General features: G+C 36.0%; 1 protein-coding gene across 4 annotated transcripts in view; it reads right to left on the bottom strand.

Annotated features, from left to right (window-relative positions):
- SBF2 (SET binding factor 2) overlaps positions 1–27,692 on the bottom strand; it is a 288,684-nt gene that overhangs the window by 24,478 nt on the left and 236,514 nt on the right. For 3 of the 4 annotated variants that reach the window (XM_075425154.1, XM_075425158.1, XM_075425156.1), the window contains 7 exons: positions 25,365–25,563; positions 23,139–23,335; positions 17,916–18,053; positions 13,185–13,256; positions 10,300–10,484; positions 4,473–4,649; positions 954–1,055 (listed from right to left, as the gene is read on the bottom strand). In XM_075425154.1, the coding sequence (XP_075281269.1) occupies positions 954–1,055; positions 4,473–4,649; positions 10,300–10,484; positions 13,185–13,256; positions 17,916–18,053; positions 23,139–23,335; positions 25,365–25,563 (1,070 nt within the window). The remainder of the gene's footprint in view (positions 1–953; positions 1,056–4,472; positions 4,650–10,299; positions 10,485–13,184; positions 13,257–17,915; positions 18,054–23,138; positions 23,336–25,364; positions 25,564–27,692) is intronic. The other variant, XM_075425157.1, reaches the window with a different exon arrangement.

Raw genomic sequence — 27,692 nt, 5'->3', positions numbered from 1 at the left:
AAATGACATCTGAAATAAAACCAGTTTTATTAATAAAATAAAGTTAGTAAACATTTCTAAAATGGTATCGGTTACCTCAGCAAAGAAAATATTAAAGAATTGGTCCTGAGGGTGACTTCAGAGTTTCTGCAGTGTTGCTATGCTATGGTGCTCACTAGCCAACTTCAGCCTGTTTTTATAGACAGCATCTCAGGAGACTTTGAAATACAGCACAGACTTCTTTCACTTCCAGCTATGTATGTCCCCTTCTCTATTCTTCATTGTTTGATAATGATTCCAATAATTATGTTAACATTCTTTTGTGGGTTTGTTTACCTGGTATCAGGATGCTGGCTGCACATGAAGTTTTTATTTACTAGAATTATTGATATCTGCGTTTATCTTCTGAATTATGAAGCAACTACATGGACATAATGCATCTATTAAATAAGGCAGTGGGTCTTCATTCACCTAATTTATAGTTTGTTTCACAAAGTTCTCTGTTCTGGCTATCTGTCCTTGTAGCAGGTGTTACAGTCACTTTGGCACAAATTTAGTTTTCTCGCTGTGTGTGGTCTTCTAACTTCATTTACGGAAAGTGAATGTCGAGAAAGAATTTCTCTCCTTCCCTCCTGTGTTTAAAGTGCACTATGCTTACAAAGATAAATGATTTGTTCCAGCAACTTTCAGCTTTCTTTCCTACATATGGTCAGGTGCAGGAATGCAGATTTTATATCTAAGGCTTGGAACTGCAAGTACACCAGGAATTTTGGAAAAAAGTCATTTTAAGGAACTCTTTCATGGTGTAAAATGCAAATGAATGCAAGGATTCTTGTTTTATTCTAGTTTATTCTCTGCTGCTACAACACAAATTTATTAATGTTATACAATATTATCAGTCAATTGTGTAAAAAAGTATTGCCTGGTGTTTTTTCTAAATATTTAGCTATTTCAAGGTTTTAATAGCAGCTTACTTGTGCAGTAATATCCCAGCCATCTTCCAAACAAATCATAACAGAAGAACCATTTTCCAGGAGCTCAGAGATAATCACACCCAATTGCATTATCCTGTGAAGCTATAAAGTATTACAAATAAGTAACATAATGAAATACAAGATAAATGTCTAGATATTATCAATAAATAGAATATCTTCATATTTAGTATTAAAATATGTATTCTAAAATGTACATATACCACAGAGAAATGCATTGATGCAACAGATTAGAGAGCTATAAATTGTAACGGTCTCAGGATTTTCATCTGAACTACAATGAAACTAAGGAAAGATTTGAAGATAGGAACTTAGACTATTAAAACTGACGAGTGTTGTAATAAAACAGCTGTCATAAAAAGGAGAATGCGAAAAACACAGTTGACAGATTTATTGTAGAGAAATTACATCCTGGGCCTAACACTAAAATAATTTCCTGTGAAATGTTAAGGTTCCATAAAGTCACTAAGTAGTTTGATGGCAGAACCCATGTAAGCTATTTATAAGATAACATTTCTAATGCTTAGTCTCACTGAAGTTGGAAATTAATGAATTTAGTAATAATAATAATACTAATAATGAAAGAACCAAACCACAAACCTGAAAACAAACACAGAACAATCCTAATTCTACAATCTGGAAATAGTTTAGATAGATTGAACAGTGTTTCTTATACTTTGGTTTTGGGCAGACTGGCTAAAACATACAGAAGGAGGACACATTAACTATCTGCATTCTAATATTCAGATGCAGTGATACTAAAACTCCCTGAGCAGGTGGTTTACTTAATTTCCCTGTGAAGGGTTATTGACTTGAATGAGATTGATTCAAACAAGGTAAGTATAAGCAGGCTAAAAAATTTAGGTGAATTTGAGCAATTTTATCTTACTATGAGACTTCACATCATTTTACTAAAAGGAAAATCTATACAATGTTTCTACCATTTTTGTCATACTATGATAGCATTCTTGATAAGCAACATAATAGACAATATGTAAGCAATTCAGTTTTTCACAGTAGAATGAAACTGCTCTTTGCATAGCACTGAATACAATCCAACCAATAGCAGCAGTAAGAAAAATCAAAGCCTGAAAGAAGGCAGAATGCAATATAGAAAAACAAATAAAACTAAAGATGGCAAGAAACATCTAAGCTCATGTACGCAAGTAAAAAAAATAGTTCAGAAAGTACAGAAGGCACAGGGAAGTGACTCAGGGAGAACAAAAATAAACTGGAGAAACTAAGAGGAAAAAAGATCAACCAAACAACATTCAAACCCTAGCAAATTCATCCTTGTTTAGGGCAGTCTGATTTTTTCCACCTAAAAAACCCCAAGCCTATGAATATTACCATGGAAATTGTGATGGAATACATTTAACTTACCTGAACATGCACATAGTCATTACTTAGAAAATTAAAGAAACTAATTTTCCTGCAATTTTTAATAGGAAAACATTGAAAAGAGCATCTCTTCTTAACCCAAGTGATTTGCTTATTGTTCTATACTTTCTTATGCAGTACAGTAGAAGAAAGGCTGTTTTTCGTCATCTTTAATGAAGAAATTGATATACAATCTGGTTATACAGATTCAATATAAAAAATGCAAAATACTATTTTTATCATTTGTATTCAAAAGATAGGGCAGCACTTCAAATTTCTTCTTATGTATTCCCATCCTTACAAAGAAATATTTTGCCTATACTGTGTTAAAATCAACACTGTGTAACTTCTGTGACCCAGGAGAGGAAAGCTTAATACAATAAAAACACATATCCAAGACGATAGATCTATGGTCTTTCACAGGAATAGCAGAAAATGTGTCGTATGACTCATAAATTAACTTTATCACTGAAGTCATATACGACATGACTTCAACCACAGAAGTGTGGTTTAAATGTCACACAGCCAGTATGTGACATTATGACCTAGTCCTGAGCAAAGAGTGATACACTATTACTTTTCCTCTCAAATATGCCAAAAGAGAGTAACTCCAATGTTATAACCTCCCCTTGATTGCTGTGCTGCTACAGGGACATGTTTATTTCATCAAAGCGACATTCAGTTAATTCATCTACACTTAACTTGCTCAACTACTCTGTGACTGAAAACATTGACACAATGAGGGAGTCAAGTTTTCATGCTCTTCCCACTTCTCCCCTTGCTGAACAAGATGGCAGCCAGACATAGCAATGACCAGCTAACAGGCTCAAGCCCCGGCTGGCAACACAGGGCCAATGCAGCCGCTCCATTGCCCCTCCCACCACCGCGCTGGGCAGGAGAATGGGAAGAAAAAGGCAAAACTGGTGGGTCGGGATAAGGGCAGTTTAACAGAACAGCAAACAAAGCGAACAGTAACAACAACAATACTGATAAAAAGAATACACAAAACAAGGGCATACACAGGGCAACTCTCTCACTGCCCAACGCCACGATTCACCTCCCCCCAGCCAGCTCCCCTACACGGAACCGAGCATGATGTCACATGGTATCAAATACCACGTTTGTTGGGCCAGTTTGGGTCAGCTGGCCCAGCTGTGGCCCCTCCTAGCTCCTTGTGAAAATTAACCCTATCCTGTCCGAAGCCAGGACACCAGGTCTTATGCTCCCTAAGGAGCGATCACACCTCAAGAGAAGTTAAGCCACTCCTCGCAGGGTAGCATGTTTCAACCAGGAGCACATTTTCTGATGCATAATTACTGAAATGGCTGTGTTACTCACATGTATTTCCTCCTTAAGAAATCAGCATAAGTCTATTCTGTTTTCTATGACTAATTGCATTTGAGGAGAATTTATTCAGCAGAGGACTCCAAACATAACATGCAACTGTTAAAAAACATTGACTATACTTAAAACGGTTTTAGATTTACAAAGGTGACTTTCCCACATCCTTCTTAATTTGAATCTTGCAAAGTTATTTCCAGTCTTGCCTTTGTTTGGTTAATCTTTATGTAAGAGAATGTGGGATAGGGAAGTAAAGGAACAGATTCACAGAGAACAGATTAACATACACACAATGCCCTCTCCCCTGCAAACGCCTCCCCATATCCCCCACAACAGGTAACAGATGCTAGCTTATTTGTTAAATACTTGTGTATATAGAAATCCAGCTTGGGAACAAACACGAAGAATAGAACAATGGTTATAAAATCGAAAGGCTCATTTATTGTTCCATACTTTTTCCTGATTTTTAAAATACGTAAAATGAGAAAAAAGCAGTGAAAAACAAGATCATAAATTTATATAGGCAGCAAAAATGGTCATGTCTATTTGTGTACATGTTCTATGTTATAAAAAATGCCTCCTACATTTGTAAATGTTATGATTGTATTAAAATAATAATGCTTATGTAATGACAGAATTGATAGTATGCAAAATAACTACAACGTACAGAGAAGAACAGCTGGTTAGAACACAATGGTTCTCTGTCAGAAGAGCCTGAATTTTATTTTGTGTAAGCAGTACTGCATAAAGATTATTAGAAGTACCTGCCATATAAATTACCTGTGGGAACCACTCCGACTCCCCAAGTGCTTTAAGGAATGTTGCCTCAGAATCTGTAGGAATAGTGCTGGGAACACAAGCTCTCATCAGCTTTTTAAAGCTTGCCCTTGTCTGTCGGATGTCACTGAATTCAACAGGAACAAATTCACAATTCAAAGCAAAATCAAGTTTGAATCCCTGTGTGAAAAGGACAACAGCAGATGTAATTTAAGAGAGAACTATATTTTTCACTGACAGTCTCATGAAATCTCAAAGTCTTGTCTGCTTTATTGCTAAATACATCCAGTTCCTAATTACAAATCTGTTTAGCCCAGGATAATAAAAACTCTTACGCCACTTGCAAAATGTACCATAATAAAGCACCCATCTACTACTCGTAACAGCAGAATGTACTGCATGACAGTTGTATTTGTAATAATAATAGTAATAGCAGTAAAAAAACAAAGTTCAGTGATAAATCTGTTGAGTTCTTTATACACAACATAATGTGCTTGCTTTAGGATTTTTAGCGCAAATTAACAATAAATAAACCAAACAACTGTATGGACGACTTACCAACCATGCACGACAGGTTTCAGTAGCTCAGTAAAGCAGAAAAAAAGTAAACCCCAAATCCAAAATGAACCCCCAAAACTGCACACTAGCGGACTAATCTAAGCAGTCACTACACATTGAGACAGTTATTTGTCTAAAGCACCTAGTTCAAGACAGAATAGCAGTCAGGGAATATCCAACAGAGCTATGTGAGGTTTTCCTAGCAGAAATCTTGTTTTGTTTTACTTACTGCATTTAGAAAACGAGCAATAAGAGAGGAGGACTGAATTAAGAGATCAAGTTAGCCAACTGAAAAAAAAAACCCCTGTGATGGAAAGGGTAATACGGATATCATTATTAACAAAACTCATGTATGAAGATCTTCAGATCTTCACAGCAAACTTTTTCAGTTTTCTTCAAAAATTGGTCTTTTATGGAATTAAACCTGGCCTGCAAAAAATCGTCATTAGGCTGCTTCACAGCATGCCAAGTGAAAATGTTAAGAAAGTGAAAGCCCACATTTAGTTCTATTTATATTTTGGCATGGTTCAAAAATAAATTTAATAGCTCAACTACCAAACTTGTCTTTTTAGAATGCTAAGTTGTAATAATGTAGGATAAAAGCAACTGAGAAAAGTAGCACAATTTCCTTAAAATGTTTTACACTTCTGTGTGCATCATCACTTTATGTGACCTGGTAAGAATAAAGCAGGTCCTTATAGGAATCAATATCAGCAATAAATGCTCTGCCAAGCCCTTTACAAAGCCAGCAAATTCCAAGTTAGCAGGATCCTAACAAAAGCTAGGAAAATATTTCACAATCAAAAGTGAACAAGATTTCTTTATACAAAAACAGAAGTTGAATTGATCTTATAGACTAGATACAAATCAATGACAGCAGGCTCGAAACCATCACTTTATCAGTATATAATTTTCTTCTTACATTTGTTAACACAATACACTTTCCCTTAGAAATTCCTAGAGATGACTCATCTTCTGCAAAATTGTATTATTAAGCAAATAAAAAGTTAAAAACCTGTAAGCTCTAAATCAGCAAGGAAATCATCCAGCATAATGTAAGGATGATTGAAGTATTGATTTTTAAACAATTTCCGAATTATATGCATGCTACTGGACTTCAGACTACTTCATGTTGATTTTGTCCAATGCTTTTTGACTGTGCATCCAATACTCAGCTCTTTTCATATTCTGCATAATAATACACACCTGTATGATAATAGGACAAAAATGCTTTAATCTATACCAAGCACTAACATATTATCCCCACCTAGTTTGTGACTGCTGATAATTTATATGACTTCCTTTTTTTCCCCCAAGTGATCTAAAGGGTCACTTCAAAGTAGCAGGCTAAAGATGTTTCTGCTACATATCTTTAGATGCATGACTAAACTCTTCACTTCACGTTCATTAAGAAATCAAACAAATAGAAACATGAATAATTGTTACTATTTGATTATAGCAATTCAATTCTATGTAATCGTTTCTCTTGCATTACTCTTCCTATAACCATTTTCATTGAAGTGTCTCCTTTGCCAGAGCCTTCTGGGGCTTACATTTAAAACAGAAAACTGAAAAAGATGAAAAACTGTTAAGAATAGACCTGTTTGAAAGCTTTGGGAAGAATGTTCTCCAGAAAAGCAAGTGAAAATGCCAACTCAATAAAACTGAAAAATTTTGCAGGAAAATAAACAGATCTGTAACTGTTTAAAAGAACAGTTTGTTCTAATAATGATTAAATTATGTTTACTTTCAAAATTGCCGCTGTTGAATGAGGCGGGTGTCCTGGTGACAGAGGATGCCGAGAAGGCAGAGCTACTGAATGCCTTCTTTGCTTCAGTCTTCAGTGCCAAGGCAGGCCCTCAAGAATCCCAGGGCCCCGGAGGTAAGAGAAGAAGCCCTCAGAGAGGATGACTTTCCCTTGGTCGAGGAGGACTGTGTGAGGGATCGCTTAAGCAATCTGGACGTCCACAAATCCATGGGCCCCGATGGAATGCACCCACGAGTGCTGAGGGAGCTGGCGGATGTCATTGCTGAGCCACTCTCCATCATCTTTGAGAGGTCCTGGAGGACAGGAGAGGTGCCCGAGGACTGGAGAAAGGCCAATGTCACTCCAATCTTCAAAAAGGGCAAGAAGGAGGACCCAGAGAACTACAGGCTGGTCAGCCTTACCTCCATCCCGGGAAACGTGATGGAGCAGCTTACCCTGGAGGTCATCATCAAGCAAGTGGAAGAAAAGAAGGTTATCAGGAGTAGTCAGCATGGATTCACCAAGGGGAAATTGTGCCTGACCAATGTGATAGCTTTCTACAATGGCATGACTGGCTGGGTAGCTGAGGGGAGAGCCGTGGATGTTGTCTACCTCGGCTTCAGCAGGGCTTTTGACACGGTCTCCCATAACATCCTCCTAGGGAAGCTCAGGAAGTGCGGGCTGGATGAGTGGGCAGTGAAGTGGATTGAGAACTGGCTGAATGGCAGAACTCAGAGGGTTGTCATCAGCGGCGCTGAGTCTAGTTGGAGGCTGGTAACTAGTGGTGTCCCCCAGGGGTCAGTACTGGGCCCAGTCTTGTTTAACTTCTTCATCAATGACCTGGATGAAGAGTTAGAATGTACCCTCAGCAAGTTGGCTGATGACACCAAACTGGGAGGAGTGGTAGACACACCGAAAGGCTGTGCTGCCATTCAGCGTGACCTGGACAGGCTGGACAGTTGGGCAGAGTGGAACCTGATGAGGTTCAACAAGGGCAAGTGCAGGGTCCTGCACCTGGGGAGGAACAACCCCATGCATCAGTACAGGCTGGGGGTGGACCTGCTGGAAAGCAGCTCTGCGGAGAGGGACCTGGGTGTCCTGGTGGACGACAGGTTAACCATGAGCCAGCAGTGTGCCCTGGCTGCCAAGAAGGCCAATGGGATCCTGAGGTGCATCAAGAAGAGTGTGGCCAGCAGGTCGAGGGAGGTTCTCCTTCCCCTCTGCACTGCCCTAGTGAGGCCCCATCTGGAGTACTGCTTCCAGTTCTGGGCTCCCCAGTTCAAGAAAGATGAGGAGCTACTGGAGAGAGTCCAGCGGAGGGCTACAAAGATGATGAGGGGGCTGGAGCATCTCTCCTACAAAGAAAGACTGAGGGAGCTGGGCTTGTTCAGCCTGAAGAAGAGAAGGCTGAGAGGGGACCTTATAAGTGCTTATAAATATCTGAAGGGTGAGTGTCAGGAGGATGGGGCCAAACTCTTTTCAGTGGTGCCCAGTGACAGGACAAGGGGCAATGGGCACAAACTGAAGCATAGGAAGTTCCGTCTGAACATGAGGAAGAACTTCTTCCCTCTGAGGGTGACGGAGCACTGGAACAGGCTGCCCAGGGAAGTTGTGGAGTCTCCTTCTCTGGAGATATTCAAGACCTGCCTCGACAAGGTCGTGTGCAGCCTGCTGTAGGCAACCCTGCTTCGGCAGGGGGGTTAGACTAGATGACCCACAGAGGTCCCTTCCAACCCCTACCATTCTGTGATTCTGTGATTTCTGTTTAGTCTCTTATTTGTATTCTTATGCTTTATTATATTAAATCAGAACACTTGACTATAGACTTAACTATGTATTTCTGTAAATTATTGTTATGTAAGTTATATTAGAAAGTGGTAGAATGTCAAATGAAATCTAACTAATTACAAATGACTTTGTGTACCAATGTGTAATGAAGAAACCAAAAGGAAAATTCATCAGCATATCAACCATAAAAGATGAAGTAGAAATGGAATAAGAACTAATACCTGTTATATAACCATCATTTAAAAATACAACTGAAAATACAAGATATAAAAGAACATTTGAAATTACAAAGAAAAATCAAAATAGAAACAAAATTTGCAACAAATTTTGATGCATCATTGTGATACAGCATGATTCTTCCATCTCCCAAAATAAGATAATTTCAGAAAGAATTGAATACTGATGTATTTTCCTACTACCAATAACTGCTTTTGGAAGTTGTATATTTCATATAATCTTTTACGTACGATCACATTTATAATAAGAAAGCAGAAAACCATTGATTTTTCAATCTTTGAATGCAGAGATAAAAAAAAATAATCTGCAAACATTTTCTGGAAAAAACTACCAAGAATTAATGTAGAGAACACCCGCTTCTTAAACAACTGCAGCTAAATTATTAATATCTATCCAAAAAGGTGTACGACACTGTAGACATCATGGTCCTCTTGACGCAATCAAATCATGATGGACAGACTTCTGGGTTAGCCTTATTCACATCAATTTGGCTTCGTGTGAGTTTAAGCGCTACCGACAGTGATTCTTTTTCCGGTAATAACTTTCCTGACTAACAACATTCCATTTTCTTCATAACGTATTTCAACACATTAGGAAAAACAAAATTGTACTTTAAATAACAGATAAGTCTGTTTCATGTTTCCCAAACTAGAAACCACTGAGATGATGAGTCAGCTGAACATCAGATGAGTAGTCAGCAGAATCAGAGTACTGCAGTATGTATTTAGGTTTAATTAAGTGTGGCTCTGAAAGCATGAACTTACAGATATAGAACTCAGCACTTTCCTTGCAATAGCTCTGAACAGTCTCTAAAAGGGGCAGCAAGGTCCACTGCTGCTACACAAGCCTTGCTCCATTTGCCTACAGTTCCATCATTCATATTTATCCCAGCAGCTACACTGAGCAGAGCCACACTCTGCTGCCCTTGCTCCCTGCAAAGCCAATGCAGGAAGACAGTTGGGACAGTGAAGACATGGTGACTTCCGAATATGAACGCTTTGCTGGATGCTCTATTGCCTAGCAATGTATGTCCTTCCTGCCCATGTCCTTCCCAATTTCAATGCTCCTACCTTGTGCAAAAGCTGTTCCATTCCTCTAGTCATCTGTTATCCATCTTTGTATGTCTTAGACCTACCACACATCAGAACTTGACCAAAAGTGACAAATAGGGCTCTTCTCACAGAACTTCTGTGAGCCTGAGCCTGATACTTGAGTGATCTTTAACTGCTCTTTAAGACGATTTAGGATGTTTTACTTTATGTTAACTTTGTTCTATTACAGAACCACAGAGCTTGATTTTCACCCCACCACACCCCACTGAGTTATACTGCAGTAATTATTATTCTGCATATAGGAACAGTCCTCATAATAGTTAATACCTGTAGGAGAGTTATCCATCCGCCTTATCTAGAATATTATTTATTGTTTTGTAAAAACATTAGGTTTATTAAACTCAAGCCAAATGAAAACTACGTTAACATAAAAAAAAACTGCCATTACCCGTAACTGAGATTTTTCTCCAAATATATAGAGGGCTGCTTGCCGTCTCAGAAGCTGACTTTGCAGAAAAGTGCTGCTACTGTAGGAAGTGGTGTTATCTTTCCCTGCAAGTCTTGCACCAACATCAATGAATGGAGTCTGACTGTTGATAAATCGGTTGCTTGAACGAAGACTCGCCCATACACCTTCATAAAGATGAAAAACATTTAAAAACCTCTTTGTGTGAGGCACTGGAGATCATAATTATTAAGGCATATGCTAAAACATAATTTGGAAAGTAGAATGTTTAAACCTGTCATTTGCATCCCTCATAGGACATAATTAACAGCATGTAATGGAAAGAAGTATTTTCACAACAAAAACTGTCGAAAGCATCCTACTGCACTGTCATTTAACCTAAGATACTAATCAAACTCTGCACAGCGCCTTCTATCATCGAGAAAATGGTTGCTATGACATCAGTAACACAATGATAAAATGAATCAGAACTTGCAAGCAATTAACGTCCATTTAAGTACATGAAAATGAAATTGCTACTGTTCTTTTCAGAAGTAGAGACAAAAATTTGATGTATTTCCTTCTCAAAGGCATATTATTCTGGAAGTCTAACTAGTAAGAATATTATATAATTACCTTCTTCAAAATCGGAAATAATATCAATTCAAATTCTGTTACCCAGAATTCTTGTGTTCCTTTTGCCCTACACAATGTAATAGTATCAGACATATCATATTATAATGAAAATGTATATAAGGATGATCAATTCAAGTATTACATTTAGGATAAAGTATTCCATATTTACTCTTGAAATGCTACGATTAAAATGCAGAATGCCATCAATTTTAAATTGTCCATGTCTAATGGACAATCAGAACTGAAAATGAATTTCAAGAAGTTCTTTTTTAATCATGTGTTTCACAACTATATTCTAGCAGATGTGACTATGGTACAGTTATGTGAGTAGAGAGGAGGATGCCTAGAAGATCACAGTCTTACAGTTTTAATCTGGCAGTAAGATCACCATTACTCTGGCAGCAGGGGCATGGTACAGAAATCCAAAAGCTAGCAACAACGTGAACTTGAAACAGTGCAGTGTGATGTAGAACCACAACTTGCATCTGAAAGGAGCACAGCCATATTTGAATGGCATTGTACCAACCTAATAACCTCTGCCTTGCAAAAGCATTTTTTGTTTGCATACTGTGCCTTGCTGATCCAGCTATATTGTCATTTTTAGCGGAGGAAATTCCTACAGCACACAGACAGGGTCTGATCTGATTATGTTTAATTAAGTTTTCTGATTTCAACATAAAACAAAGTAATGATAAACCAGATTGCCAAGGCCTGTTTAGCACTAGCAGAAGAAAAGACAAGTTGTAAATATTTTTCTGTTTCTCATGCCTTAGTTAATAACAATGCTTTTGTGAGACTGTTTTTGAGTATCCAATGTGAGGTATGTGAAAGGTATTCGATTTACAGAATATAAATAGCACTACTTGAAAATCAAATCCCTTGAAGTATACTAAATTTGGCATTCAAATGCCAGTGTGAAATTCTTTAACCCAATATGCAGTAAATCAGATTATCAGAAGAGACTCTTGACCATAAACCTGTGAAGCAAGACATCCAAAAGAGGCACAAGAAATACCTTGTAGTAGCAGAAATTTAGATACTACAGTACCAAAAAACCTCCTCCAACCCCTTCACGAAAATCCAATAATATGCATAGTTAACATTTCTTGCGTAGAAGAAGAAAAGATGCAGATAACAGTAAAATTCCACAAAGATAGCTCAAGAGCAAAATAATTCTATTTTGTAGAAGAAGGATTATGTTTCTATTAAAGAATAATTTTGAACAGTAATCCTCAACAGGGATTTGTCTGTACAGTTTAGATTGTCTGTCTGTCTCGCTGCTAGTCGTAGATGTGAGCAAATGAATAGCAGTAACTGAGAATGGTTGGCTACGAACTTACAAATTGGTAAAAGTTCTAAACAGTTTCCGCTTCAAAGCAAGCCAGTGTTACAAAATGCCTCACATAGTAAAGTAGTATGTTTAGTATAAACTTCTGTTCCACACCTCAACTACTACAGATGAAATAAACAAGCATTTAGCAAGCACAAATCACAGTAAGCATTTAATACGAGAAATAATTTCTTGTTCATTTCATATAAAAAATGCTAGCTCCAACACAGACAACCAAAGTCGCCAAAGATGATATATACAAAAATACACAGTGTCACTTTCTAACATTTTACAAATGCAAGTCATCATTAGCGCTTGTAGCACATCAAAAGCAACAAAACTAGTTACAAAAACATGCAGATGAACATGTTACCAGTGATGGATAACAGTGATTAAAAGACATAATTTTATTTCTGTTCTAAATTTGCCTAGTATTTTATTTTTTGTTAGCAGTATCTACCTCTCATTATTTGGCATATACCGTATTATGACTTTCTAATTTGGCAGAAATAAATTTTCCCCTGTTCGCTAACATTAACAATAATTTTGGAAAGAAAGTTCACTGACTAGGTAACAGTGTTTCTTAGGTATTTTGCTAAAGGAGTAAGAGTACTAAATGCTCTTTTGCAGAATTAATTTTTTGCTGTTTAAAATCTTCTACATATCACTCCACATTAGATCATGACATTATTAAAGAATAACATGGTGAAGTGTGTGACTAATCACTGTTCATTGCAGCATACACTCAATGGCCAAAAAAGCCCAAAACAAAACAAAACCACAACACTGAACTAAAAAACCCAAAATTTTGTTAATGCAGAATCAAGGCTTTCTGTCAGTATCACTTTAGCATGTATTAAATATTGTAGTAGTTATGGAGATGGCAGAAATTAAAGTGCTTTCAGGACACAGAATACAGTACCTTGATGGACTCTTGCCTTAGTTGCTGATTTGGAATTTGAATGAGTGAAACATTTATCTCTGTACCCAAGTACTGGTAGATAACAGTTAAGACAGAGGGAGGAGGAATGGAATGCACATTGCAGCGAGACACATTGCAGGAGAAAAGAAAAAGGTTACTTATTAATTTACAAAGATCTAATATAAATTGAATTTCTTCATAGTACATGATATATCAGACAGCACAAATCTTAGCCACCACAAGACAAAACATCAATCAAGCCAGAAAATATCACAAAATATCAAATGGGAAAGAAGTACCCATTTATCAAAAAGGAGCAATTTTCATTGTCATTGCAACAGTTTCAAACACATAGCTCAGTCATCATGTTTTTTTCCACAATTATAATTCGTTCTATATACCCACAGACATTTTTAAAGGACTGTGTAAAAATATATAATTTAGAAAACATCTATCAAACAAACAGATTTCCTTCCCCGTTGAAAAAATTCTCATTTTCAGTGGGAGCCCTGTATGCTTATCAGAAGGCATATTTTTCAACATCAAGAAGCAACACAAACAACTTAATACAAAATATTCTATTAAAACATACTCAAATGTTAATGTCTCCTCCTTTTAAAATAAATGTCTGAGCTGAGTCTCTACTTATTATTTATAAATATCCTAGTATTTTTCCAACAGCAGCAAATAATACTGAGAAAACATTTTATTCTACTAAATTACACAACAATGCAAGGTAAGAAGTGCTGTTCTGTAGAACCATGCTACACTTATAAAGTAATATAAGAAAAGGTATATATTTTGAGTGAACTTACAATTCTTATGAAAGATATCAACCAAGGAATTGCAAAAAAAAAAAAAAAGGCCCAAGAATGAAAATATATTATGAAATACAAGTATTTGGCTAAATATTTCAGATCAGAAACAACCAGGCTTCAGGCAAGTACTCTGTTACAATGTTCCAGATAAAGTAGAAAACCTGTACCTGACACAGACATAAATATTCAGGACAACTGATAACTATTCAAAACAAAGATCATTTTCAAAAATAAGAAATACTATTCAAACACTGTCACATATATTTTAATCTAAATTATAGAAGGATGTGTATTAAAAACACACAGTCTGGCACAAAAAAAAGAAAATGTCATTTTCAATTGGTGTATCATAGCTGAACCTGGCTTTTGAGCCCTACCATGTGTGAGAATAAAAACAACCAAAGAAAGAGGGATCCAGAATCAAAACCACAAAAATACTGCTATTGTATTTTGTACGCTTTAGTGCATGATCCATAGCTGCCTGCTACGATAAAGTAACTAGCTAACCCCCATTGGGGTTTTTTTCCCTTTTTCTTTTTTTGGTTTTTGAGTTATTCTTAGTAATATGAAGGAGAGAGAAACCAGCATTTTTAGACTGCCTGCATAAGTCTGTTCTTTCAGCTTATCAAAAACCTGTATTTTTGGTCCTGCGTACAGTATTTGTGACACTACTTCACACATGAAATGTAACCAGCTGTGAAAAAGTAGTAAACAACTTTGCAATAATAAATCATGTGAATCAATTTCTTTGAGAGCAACAATTTTAGAGATTCTCTATATTATGTATATTTTAGAGTTTCTTCTAAAAGAATTGTGTTAGTTAATCTAAAACACCTAGTGCTTACTTCTCTACAGGAAGATATGCCCTTTCTCTGTTCTGTCGACTTCTCACCTTCACTAGGACTCCCATTGTACTTGTCAAACATTCTTATGTTTCAGCAAAGTCCTCAATGTATCCTGCTGAACTGTGAATAGAGTGCAGATACTGGGATGTAATTACACCTTTCAGATAAACAGAGCAGGTGTGGCATCAATCCAGCAAGACACAAGATAAAATTCTCTGCCCTCTTCCTGATTACTGCTGAAATTTAGCCAAGAGATTTCAACAAAACCACACCTCTGGCCCAGTACTGCCTTCAGGCTCCTTTTTTCTTCACTGAGTACAACAAACTCATCCTATCACACTTACCACAGACTCTAATCCCAGAAACCAGCAATAGTTATCTCAAGTAATCCTTTTATCTTCAAAAGACAACTTCCATACAGTCAACCAGCAAACTTTCCCTTACGTATCTGGAACACCCTCCCTGCCTCTGGGCACCACTTTGCAGTTGTCACTTTTGTCCCAACACAAGGGGATGGAATACAACCAAATGTTCGCTGTCAGCTACCCAGCATTTTCACTATTGCAGTACAAAGTCAGGTTGGGCACAGCCACCAATTTATCTAACAATTCCAGACACAATTAACTCCTGTTCTCTTAGGTCCCTAGTCATTTTACCGATCCAATTAAAATCGCTATGTCTTTTCATCTCTACAATAAGAAGACAGAGAGCAGACAATACCAACAGACCTTTCAGATATGAAATATGCATATACTATGATTAATGAAAACGCACAGAATTGTCCTTGTTTTGGTGATCACCATTTAACTACCCTTCCGCTCTTCCCTTCTGTTACAATTCTCACATAACTTCTCTACACAGCTCTGGGTATTCTTCTTTCCTTTCTCCCTCCCTCCTGCCTTCTTCCTTCCTGCATTTTTCTAATCCTGCCCACCTCTTTTGGAAGTTTTTATCAACAAAACTCGTTTATTTTTCCACATATGAAGCTACAGTTTTTCTATCACACAGTAATTTATGTTGGAGTGGACCTCAGTAGGTCAAAGCAGGTCTAACCAATTTTAGATGAGGTATCAAAAAAGAAGAAAAGCAACTTTTAGATGCTTAGAAATAATTGTAAGAGGAGCCTTCAAGGCTAAAAAGTAATAAACGAAATATAAAATGCTTTTGGGAAGCAGATTCATCCCTATCCTAACAAACATATATTTTAAAAATTTGATGCACTACTTTATGCATGTATTGCACATAAAAGATGACAACAATTTCATCAGACTGGAAGAGTAGAAGTACTTGGAAACCACTTCACAGAATTAAAGCTTCTTGCAGAAATGACATTGATGATCCCTTGTACCTAAGAATAACTATTTCCAAAGAAAGCACTGTGTCTCCCTATTTAGTATGCCCGGCCTCGTTACTCCCTTCTTTATTTAGAGTAAAATTATTCAGATAGATTATTTGCAACTTTATGAAGCATCAGCTAATCTTCAGCCAAATGCTGAAATGATCTGTAATTGGAGATTTTAAAGTGCATTCAATCCTAATATAAAACCAGCATTTTCAGACCGTACATTTTAGACAAGCTAAAAATATGGATGCAATATTTACAAACACAATTCTTAATTAAATGCTGAATTTTCCACTGATTTCCAAAATGAAACAAGCTTCATTACAATGGTAAGTAAAGGACCTAAACAGAAATTAGATACCTAAATAATTTTATGGACTGAGGTTAATCTTTAATTTCTATTTCATTTTTTTTCACAGAGTAATGAATCGGTAAGCAGTTTATTTCACTAACATTTTTTATGATTTATTCAAATAATAGACTTTGAGCTAGTCTTACTAACCTCCTCGAGCAAAGCTATTGGATAGATTTACATCCAAATGTCCTGGCACTACCTGCTTAAACACAGTAGACATTCTTGAAGCCCTCCTTTCAGTGCCTGAAGTCATCCAAAAAAAGAACGAGATTAAAAAAGTACAGTGTTACTCAGATTAACAAAATAACTGATAAAATGCCCTTTTTCACACAATACAGCTAATTCTTGCCAATTTTGTACTTTAGATTTATTTTTTAAGACATGTATACACTAGCAACAGTATGGAGATACTAGATACAGCTAAGCAATCAACGTATTTTACAATAAATGAAGAAAAGCATGCACACTTTGGGAATGGTTTTATTTTACAAGAAAAGCCACTGTTTGGCTATATTAGGCCAATTACCATCAACTGAATAAGATAAGACAGACACAACTTCAAGTCCCATACTCCTCTTTCTAAGACACTGGGGCTACCTTCATATAAACTTTACCAGGTTTCATCACATAACTGAAATAAAACATGGATTCATTTCTTCATGGTTCCATGTACGCGTAACTCAAATAGTGTATTTTGAAAGAGTTTTCACCGCAAGTAAAACTCTACTTGGAAATGACATTAAAAGCCCATGAAAATGCCTGCATACCTTCCACTGCTGCTGAACCTGAAGAGCCTATCTGTTCAAGTAAAATCTGAGCTTGCAGTCTCGTATTTTCTCATTATATGGAGAAGTCTTTTGCATTCTTTTAACTTTGACAGTCTCTCTTTCAATATACAGCTTTCAATACGCTTAATTTGTTACAGGAGATTTCACAGTGAATTTTTGCTTTTGATTCTGCTATAGAATGTATTGGTGCATTCGATATTAAAAATGCAAAATGGAAAAAAAAAAAAAAGGAAAGTTTTGACATCTTGATATTGTGGAGAACTTTATTCATTCCAGAATTGTAATAGATTACTAATGCCTCAAGATTGGCCATCATAGTCAAGTGAATTTCATGAAAAACTATGACCCACAGGTGGACAATCATTTACTGTCAGATCAAGAATACTGAAAAATATTTTGGGAAACATTATAAACATCCTTTACATACAAAAAAACATTCACTGAAACTAAGAGTCAACAAGCTATCTGGAAAGTTTAACAATAAGAAACAACAGAATTCATACGGGACATTGAACTAACACCAAAGAGAGAACACTCACTTTTCAACTTAGCCAAAGAAAAGCACTATATAAACCAATTTTACCTGGAGACAGAGCAATTGTTGGTCTAACAGTGAGAGTATTATTTCCATTTATTTTGCAGTGGACGGATATTACATTCAGTAAGGCTTGTAGGTATTTTTCCTGTTCTATACTGCTTGAAGATTCTAAAGAAGCAGGAGCTAGAGTCACAGGAAGAATGGCATACATTAAAATACAAGCACATTTATAAATATGTAGAATAGCAAAATAAAAAGCTTTTTTATGTAAAGCAGAGCATTGAAAATGTCAGTTTGTCTATCAAATGTTCAAAAAGCCATTCCTTTGATGAGAAAGAATGCTCAGATGTTTATGCCCTGGCTGCAAAGCAGCACCCAGCAATGTTCTCTTGCATTCTACTCCACAAAGCTAAATTTCTGAAAGAGTCTGTTATCTCATAGTCACTACTTAAAACATTCATCATTAGCTAGTGATCAATACAAACAGAATGGAGATGATGTAGTTTTCCCTTCACTCTCAGAACGAAAAGAAACATTTCTAAGTTTGTGCTACTTGTCAGCAAATTTCAGCCTTTTAAAAATATGTATAGAGAACAGACAGAACTGTTTCTTTAACAAAAGTAAGTTAAAACCACACTCAACCAGCTATTCCTCATTCCAGTAACGGAAGGTTACGTACCTGTAACTGGAAGTTCCTTGAGATATATTGCCCATTCACTGCAAGTATACATCTACCAAAAGACATCAGTGCTCATGCACGCTGCTGCTTTTAGAGACTTCAATGGACACAATCTACATGTCCTCCAGGTACCCTACCCCCAGAATCTGACCTTTTTAATGGAATAAAGAGAGGAAAGAGGATGGACAGTGCATGCACACCTGGATAACACACATTAAGGGACTTCCAATTATGAAAAGCAATGTTCCTGTTCCCTAGTGACAGTCCACCTGCTCCTTCACCAGTAGGTAACTTCAGGAAGTGTCTTCCCACATGCTCCGGTAACTTGCAGGAGGGGGGCTGCACTGTTGTGAGAACCACAATTCCTTCTCTTAAAACCTCTGAATAATCCTTTACATGCATGTAGTTTCAGATGACTACTCAACATATCTCAGAAACAGATTCATTTTCCAATTGTTACTGATGTTACTTAAGTTGCTGGAGACATGGAAAAAGACCATTTCAGAGAGAGAGAAGTGGCCACAACAGATTAGATGAAATCAAAGCCAGAGAGGAAAAAGACACAGTTTAAAAACAGCAGGAGGAGGTAAAAAGCGCAAGACGAGAAGGTATGATGCTCTAAGAAAGTACTCAAGTTAGATAGTCCTCTTACAATAATCCAATGATAAAACACAGAACGAAGGAAACCCTCTCCCCCTCAAATAAGAAAAAATAAAAAATTAATCTTAAACAGAAAAACACCACGCATTTGTGTCCAGGTGCAAGGACTTAAAGAAAGGGAAGGAGACGAAGGTCAGATCCCAGGCCATACTATGACGACAAAAAAGTGTCCAGTCCCAGTGAGTCAGATTTTTTTTTTCAAAGGCCACAAAAAATTTTTTTGAATTCTACTTTACTGCACCTCTTGACTCGCTATAGGACAAAAATGTCATAGCTGCTTAAACCAGGATTTGGTATCTTGACCACAAGAGACGAGATTTGGAATAAGAGATAAAGAGTCAAAGAATTTGACTGAGCACATTTTGACGAACCCCAATGGTAACTTCTAAATAGTTTTCTTCAGTGATGATCCAATCAGATTCTATGCTGGAGTCTAATAGATAGTAGCCTAATTAGCTGGAGGTGACAAAAGACATTTCGAGATAGCCCTGTTAAAATTAGTGTCTGAATTGGAATTACAATTAAGAAGTGATTAGAAAATGTACATGCAGGAAACATCGTGCTGTTTCTGTTGGACATAGTAGAACAAGCCTGAAGGAAAACATTTTCTCTTGAACACTTGAGCATGGTTTACCCCTGCTGAAATCCACCCAAATGATCTCTGGGTCTCCTAGTCCTTTCAGCAATGCCACAAAAAGTCAATTTAGTTCTTAACAATTTAGTTAAAAGAAAGGAAATGAAATGTCTACATGAAAAGATAACGTCCTTACCACTTGCACTTACAAAGTTTTATTTTGTGAAGAGTATTGTGTGTGTTTTAGGAAAGAGTCTCAGGAGACAAATAGCTTGACTTATACAAAAGTCTGTTATTGAACTGGGCAGATACCTCAACTAAAGACTGATGGCAATAACCTCCTTGTGAAAGATTATAGACAGAAAATTTGCCCTTCATCCTTACGACCAATCATCCCATCATACAGTAATTAACAGCAGTATAAAGGGATGAAAAACTACTGGTGACTCAAAGCATCAAACCCTCACCTGCACAGGTGAACAGGAATTTCTATAAAACGACTGATCTTGTAAGTGCTGTATCATACATGAACACCATCACAACAGCATGGATTTAAACAGAAGATCGGGATGGAGATCCCAGTAGCAATTTTATAAATCCCGGGAAAAAAATGCATTGCTCAGTAACACAGTAAGATTGCCTCAGCTGCTAATACGTGCGGTTACAGGTTGCTCCATTTTTATCTTAAAAAAAGTCCTAATATAGTAAATAATCCAGCAAGTATCAAGATAACTGTTCTCTGGGATACTGTTACTACATACAAGAAACATAAATGGCCTTCCTACATGGCAGCTGACCACTTGGTAATTCAGGTGTAGAACGTTGTATTTTGAACTACAATGCTCTGGAAAAAAAAAAATCCAGAAAGGCCAAAGTGAAATTCAGAAATCAACTTTCATGTTTCAGAGGAACTTTTGTAAAGACCTATATACTCTCCATCTCATATTCAATCATCTGTCAATAATCCTTTGTGGACAGATGTTAGAAAAATACAATTCTGTTGCACATGTAGTTTGGTTCCATACAGCAATTCAGTACTGTGCATAATTTTTCTAAAAAGTATGTTCTGTGCTTCTTATTAAACACTGATCTCAAGTACACTCTGAAAACTTGCTTAACACATGATGTAAAAGGAAATCACAAAAATGTTCATTCGGTTCCAGCAGGTCATCTTTGTTTCTGTGTATCAATCCAGAACTGCCTAATAAAAATCTACTCCTATGAAATCTCTGCCTAGGAAGGTCTGTCAACTTGAATTTACCTTAAGATTATCTTTGTCCTCTTAGTTTGCATCACAATGTGTTTTTCAACAGACACTTTCCTTCATTGTACACAACTCCTACTGAGGCAAACACATGCACCTGTGCATAACTATCTTTATTCATCAGTTTCAAGAGTTTTGTTTCACCAAGCTTCAACTTCATTATGAATAAAACAAATATCCTACAAATATTTTTCATTTTCCTTGCAGTACCTTCCTGAAGAGAAGGTACACATTTTTCTTCAAATTTTAAAAGAAACAGTAACTCCAGAAGCTCATGTGTGGCAAATATAGGTATTGTCAATCAGATTATCTATTGCATAATATACTGCTGGAAGTACGACAACGACAAAGGCAATATATAAGATAATATAAAATTAAAAAAAGAAACCACCTACAAAAGCAATGAGATTGCACACAAAAAACGTGCTTTAACAGGTCAGGCTTTGAAGATCTTGTTTTGGAAGGCTCTCATACTCCCATGCACTTAGAAATGATAACTACTACAGAAAACATGGAAGTGTTTGTCTCTATATAATTTGCAGAATATTCCTGCAGAATTTTTAAAATTTATTCTATTTATACCAGGTTAAAGTGCCTGACCAGTATTTCAGCTAAGACAGTCAGTATTACATCAGTTTGTAACACCAACACTTGAATTACCATGCTGAGGATTCACACCATAAACCTGTGGAACAACTGGTGTAGTTCATAGCTTTGGCAGCTGCTGTGTTAACTATTGGTAGTACTTCACTGATTCATTTTATGAATCTTTTCAACAAACATGTATTATAGAAAACTTAGTTCATTACCTTGCTCCTCACTCCAACTAAAAAATGCCCCCACAAAACACTGAATCAATGCTATAGCAGTGAATATTCAGCAGATAATTAGTGATTCACAAACTAATGTTAATCGACAGTCCAGACAGTCTGATGTAAGAAATGTTTTTCTAGTATCTCTGAAATGTTGAGATTTTAAAGGTGAATTTGACATACAAAAAGCCTTCTATAGGTCATAATGTCTGATACAAACTGGTATTTACAAGTAAGAAAATCGTGGCTTTCATAAAGATACTCTGTGAAAGAAAAATTCAGGACAACTACGCAGAAAATTTTTAAATCGTGTCATCTTCAAGCTACTTTTATGGGACTTATACAGTATGCCTGTTACAGATTTTGAAAAATTCTACAGAAGAAACTATTCAGGAGTCAAACCTTTTAATTGTGTTTTAGTCATTACTGGGGTGAAACACAAACATAAAAAGGACTGAGGAATTTCTTTCCTACCTGAATGAGTTCCTAGTTTTCCAATTCTACCTCATATTTTCTTTGTTTTTATAAAAGAAAAATTATGGCCTAATTCTAGACTAATTTCTGAATACCTATCAGTTTGATGAATGAGAATACTGACTTTTTTCTCCAGCAATATGCCAAATTTACTCTTGGCATGAAATTAACTCTGAAGAAACTATCTGCATAAGAGATGGAAATCCAGGCAGTCATGATAAGTATCCCAAACACTGCCTGTGAATGATGGAAGTCAACTAATGTTCTTTCCAAAATTAACGTTGCCCTAATGTTACATTCTTCTGAAAAACTGAATAGTCTGACAAATCTTGTGCTGGTCCAGTCTTGATCACACAAAGGAAGAAATTTACTTAATGCAAAGATAAAAGTTAAACTAGTATTAGAATGAAAAGCATGAGAAAATCCAATGGATAATGGTGTGTCTAATATTTTATATACTCTTCTATTAAAAGGGACAACATATACTCATTACATAAACCTGTGCAAAGGAAAAAGACAATTTAAGGGAAATGGGAAGTTTACATGGCATTTGGCAGATATCGGCTTTCACTGAAGACTTTTGGTACATATATAATCTCAATTCAAATTACTCATTGACGTTTTTTGAACCACTTTCATACCATTCAGGATCTGCTTGATATATAATAATTAAACTGAACTAGTATAAGATAAGATAATCATTCATGTCCTGAATTTGATTCAATTGTATTACTGATTTCCTCTAGAAAAATATGTATTTCTACATAAAATTACTTCTACAGAAAGCCTAGTTGCATCAACTTACCTGCAGTATGTGTGTTTTGGGATTTGAAGAGGCCAACAACACCTTTTCCATGAAAGCCCCCAGATCTAAGTAGAAGAGTACTGGTTTTAGTGTTCTTCCAACAGACAACTGGCAGGCGATTGTGACGGTAACAGCGAGCAACCCTCTGCAGACTGCTGTCTTGAACAGACTGAGGTACTACCAGAAGCCCAGGATAACTGTATTGACAAAAAGGTGGAAAAAAAATGAACAATTAAAATTGCTTTCAAAATTTTAAACAATGAAAATAAATATTCCTAGAATTACAAGCTGAATATACATCTCAATGAAAATACACCGCAGCTGTTAGAATTATTTTTTATTTTGTAACTCTCATTTTTAGTTCAATACTAGAAAATACATTAATTTGTAAAGAAAACTGCATTTTAAAAACAACTTTAGTTACGAAAATTTCTAAGACTATCACTCCTAGTCTCTTTCCATTTAAGGTTATATTTTATTTGGTAGTATTTTTCCTCTTAGTATATCTCTTATCTGTCACTATGATGAAGCCCTATTTTTGAGCATGACCGAACAGAAAATTTTGAGGCATGCCAATGATGCAGTAGTTTTGTTTTGACACTTGCACATGAAATAAGAGAATTGAAAGGAAAGAATGTTAGATTGCCTTAAGTATCACAACTAAACCAATAGGTTTTGGTTTATGTAAAAAAACATTTAAATTTACAGTCAGATTCCTTGGAACAGTGTATTTAAAACTGCATTTCTGTGTACTTTTTAAAACACTACGATACATTGAGAGATTAGGAAACTCACTGATACAATACCTTTAAAATGGAAAACCCAGCAAGATGGTAGTTGTGTTCATGTTAGTGAAAGGAGGATTCAAGCAATATGAAAGATTTTTTTCTACTTCCTCAAAAAAACATTCAATTTAAGTGCGAACTTCATATGTTAAGAAAAAACTGAGATGAGGAGCAGAGAAATGTTAGTGCTTATTAAACAACTCTGTTCCTCTACAATATACACTATTCCTGTAAATTCAGGTCTTTGACATGTATTGAACTTCCCTCATACAAAATCAATGTACATAATATTTACGGTCTACTTCTTAAAACACAGTAACCAAACTAATATGGCACTAGACAAGTATTTGCATCCTGAGATTTGTATCCACTACATTCACTCAGATATTAATTATTAAAAAAAAAAATCCTGTAGAATATTAAAAACTGGTGGCATTAGGAGAGGAAAAAGTTGTCTGCATAATGTTCAAAGCATAATGAAAATACACAGATTTAATACCTTCACCTGCATTGTACTCAATGGTGATTGAACAAAACAAGTTATTAGTCCGTTTACTCTAGATAAGTCATCAAACAAAAAAGGATCCAAAATTTTTCTCGTGTGCTCCTCCTTTGTGAATTCCATAATGAAAGCACTGACTAGCCAAAACTGGCTTTAGAGAATGCAAATGCTCATAGATATACTTCAGTATTAAAAAGAATTTTTGTGGGTAGTGGTAGTAAATGTCACCAGCTTTCACAACAAAAAAGGAGTTTGTAACATTCATGTGTTAAAACACAGCATGTGTCTTTCAGCACGACAGACTTCTAAAGTAGTGTAGATACCTTCACAAATTCAATTTTAGAACATTTTTATTTGAAGAAAATAGTTTTGTATAATTGTTTCTGAAGGCTTGCTTTTTTATTTAGGAACAGAATAGATTTCACATGCAAATCTATTACATAAATAATTTCCAGTATCAACACAGCAAGTTACAGAAACCATACCCAGAGAGTGAGTTCTACCAGCTAATGTTATTAGCTAAGTCAGAAAGCTGAAAAATACCCTAATGATTTAGACATCAGTGTAGAAAGCCAGGACAGAGAAACTCCTTCAAAAGGCAATTCAGAGTATCTAGGTTAGTCTCCTCCAAAAGCCCCAGGGCATCCTTTCCATGGGCTACGGAAAGAAGACTTGTGTTGTCTGACAGAGCTTCTGGGGTGGTGCTGAAAGCTCACTTCTGGCTACCATTGCTGCTAGTCTTTCCGAATCCGATGAATAGATATGCAGCCACCAGAAGACGAATCTGAGTGGAATACAAATAGCTTCAAGGTCACTGGTTGAACACTCCTACCTTAGACAAAAATTTTCTCAGAGTGCATTGCTTAAATGGATATATGATGCGATATATATGTTCTGTCATCTCTATTTTCAACAACTTGACTGCATTGGTAAACTCACCTCCTGCAAAGTGAATACATCCTGTTCAGTGCAGTTATTCTTAAGTATTCTGTTTTTGAGCGAGAAGAGTTACTACTGATGGTCCCTAGTCCCAAACGTTGATAGTCTCTGAAACAGGCTCTTTCTACTAATTGCTCCATTGTTGATTTTTCTGATGCTTTTAGGGTACCACTTGTGTGCAGCTCACTGTCATCTGAAACTAGAGTTAAAAATCTTTAAGAGTTTGCTACTGGGGAGGCCAGCAGTTACACACAAAACAATGCTGTTTTCTTCTGAACAAAATATTATTTTGGCCCACTGTCAGTGAGGAATGACAAGAAATAATACACACAAACCACAGTATGTAGAAATTATAAGCAATAAAATAGTATTTTAGTCAGGAAACCTGAACACATCACACAGTTACCTACTCCACTTGTGACTGGCATTGCTGACAATTCTCTTGCTAAAATCCTGGAAAAAGTTATCTCACATATTCATCTGAACTGAACCAAAGCCAGATAATCTGTCTTTCAACAATTTACGAAAATCTGTTAAACTCACAACAGCTATACAAAGATGTACACAAGACAGAATAATGAAAAATGTGCATACAAATTCATTAAACAATCAAGATAAAACAGACCTGGCAATTCTTTTAAACTGTTTTCAAAAGATGTAACAATCTTTTTAAGGCTTATTTCAAATAATTAAAAAAAAACGTTTCTGTGTCATAATTTCACATCAGATGACTGTCGGTTTCTTAGTGCCTCAGTTTCAATGTCAAACAGCAGCTTTCTTCAGACGTGTACATCAGTTGCACTTTCCAAAGCAGAAAAACCGTTAACCATGAGAGATAAAAACAATGTCACAAGTTCAAACTACACTGAAATTCAAGTCAAGCAAGGTCTTTGTACAAAACCTGCCACCTGCCTATTATTGTCACTTCCAACTATTTCTAATTGCTTCTGAAAGCAGATTTACTGTTCAAAGCACATATCAGTTACTTGCTACCACCTCAAGCACTGAAGTACGTGCGTATGAGCAGAAGTATTTCTTCACGAATAAGGCACTGAAAAGTATATAAGGATTTAAATTAAAACAGGACTTTCGAAAACTGGAAATTAAAATTATTTTAAAAATAAAAATTATTATACAATTAAAATTTTACTGGCAGTAGACAAGACTCAGAATTTACAGGAGTAGAACCCATGTAATTATTTTTTTGGCACATCTTAGCATAAAAGCTAAATAAATAATATTATTGCCCCTGCAGGTAATCAAATATAAACAACAATTCTCTATTTGACCTAAATAATGAAGAGTTTAACGCTGTTGGTATCTCCTCTTTTTTCTGTTTTCATGTTAATCATAGTCAGAAATAAGTTACAAAATATTTACAAGTATAAAGCGTACTAACAAGAAAAATTAAATTAATTTTAGAAATCCTGTTATCTTGGAGCATATAAAAACTTGGTATTTAACAGCTTTGAATGGAACTTATGACTGACGCAGATAAAATGAGGGTGCATTTTTTAAAATATTTTTTTCTAAATGTATTTTTCTCTCATGAAAGCAGGTATACTGGTAATAAGAATTTCCAAAACATTTTCCTGTGCATAAAAACCTAGAGATTATAAAAGCTCACATCAGTGCCCTTAACCTGAAGGAGATTAAGATGTTCTACCGTCTCAAGTTTAAAATGTATTTTAAAAAAATTTTATTATGAAAAGAAGAATAATCCCTCTATTTTACTGTTCCTGAGATACGACTGTTTGTAAAAGTGGATGTTACAGTCTCCTGTTTTATGAACACACCAGTATGATCACCTATACGAAACAGAATTTAGTAGTAATGAGATTCTAAACTCTGAAAATAAAAAGATGGGGAGGAACTGGAGGGAAATTAGGTGTTCACTGGCATCAACTAATAACTAGAGTACTGTACCCAGTTTTGGAAATCACATTGCAAGTTATACGTGGACCAGCTAAAGAGGTCTGAGAAAAGAGCAATGGAGATGATCAGAAGTCTACAAAGACTAATAAACAAAGAACTGAAAGAACTGCAGATATTTAATATTCAGAAAAGAACAAAGAAATATTACAACAGTCCACAAATACATTAAGCACTGCAATCAGAATGAAGGGAATCATCTCTTCTCTATGTATATGGTGGCAGAATAAGAAGTGAAGGCTTTAAATTTGGCAAGGAAATGTTTAGGCCTGAATATCAGGAAGTTGCTTCGTTTTCTCCAGCATTAAGAATAGTACAAACTGTCTACAGTTGTGGACCTTCATCTTTGAAATCTTTTAAGAAAAAGTTAGGTAAACATCTATGACAAACAGATTA

The sequence above is a fragment of the Opisthocomus hoazin genome, chromosome 7 (assembly GCF_030867145.1).
Source record: "Opisthocomus hoazin isolate bOpiHoa1 chromosome 7, bOpiHoa1.hap1, whole genome shotgun sequence".
Lineage (NCBI taxonomy): Eukaryota > Metazoa > Chordata > Aves > Opisthocomiformes > Opisthocomidae > Opisthocomus > Opisthocomus hoazin.
The sequence above is the reverse complement of the archived record's forward strand: the minus strand, read 5'-3'. Positions and strand labels throughout refer to the sequence as shown.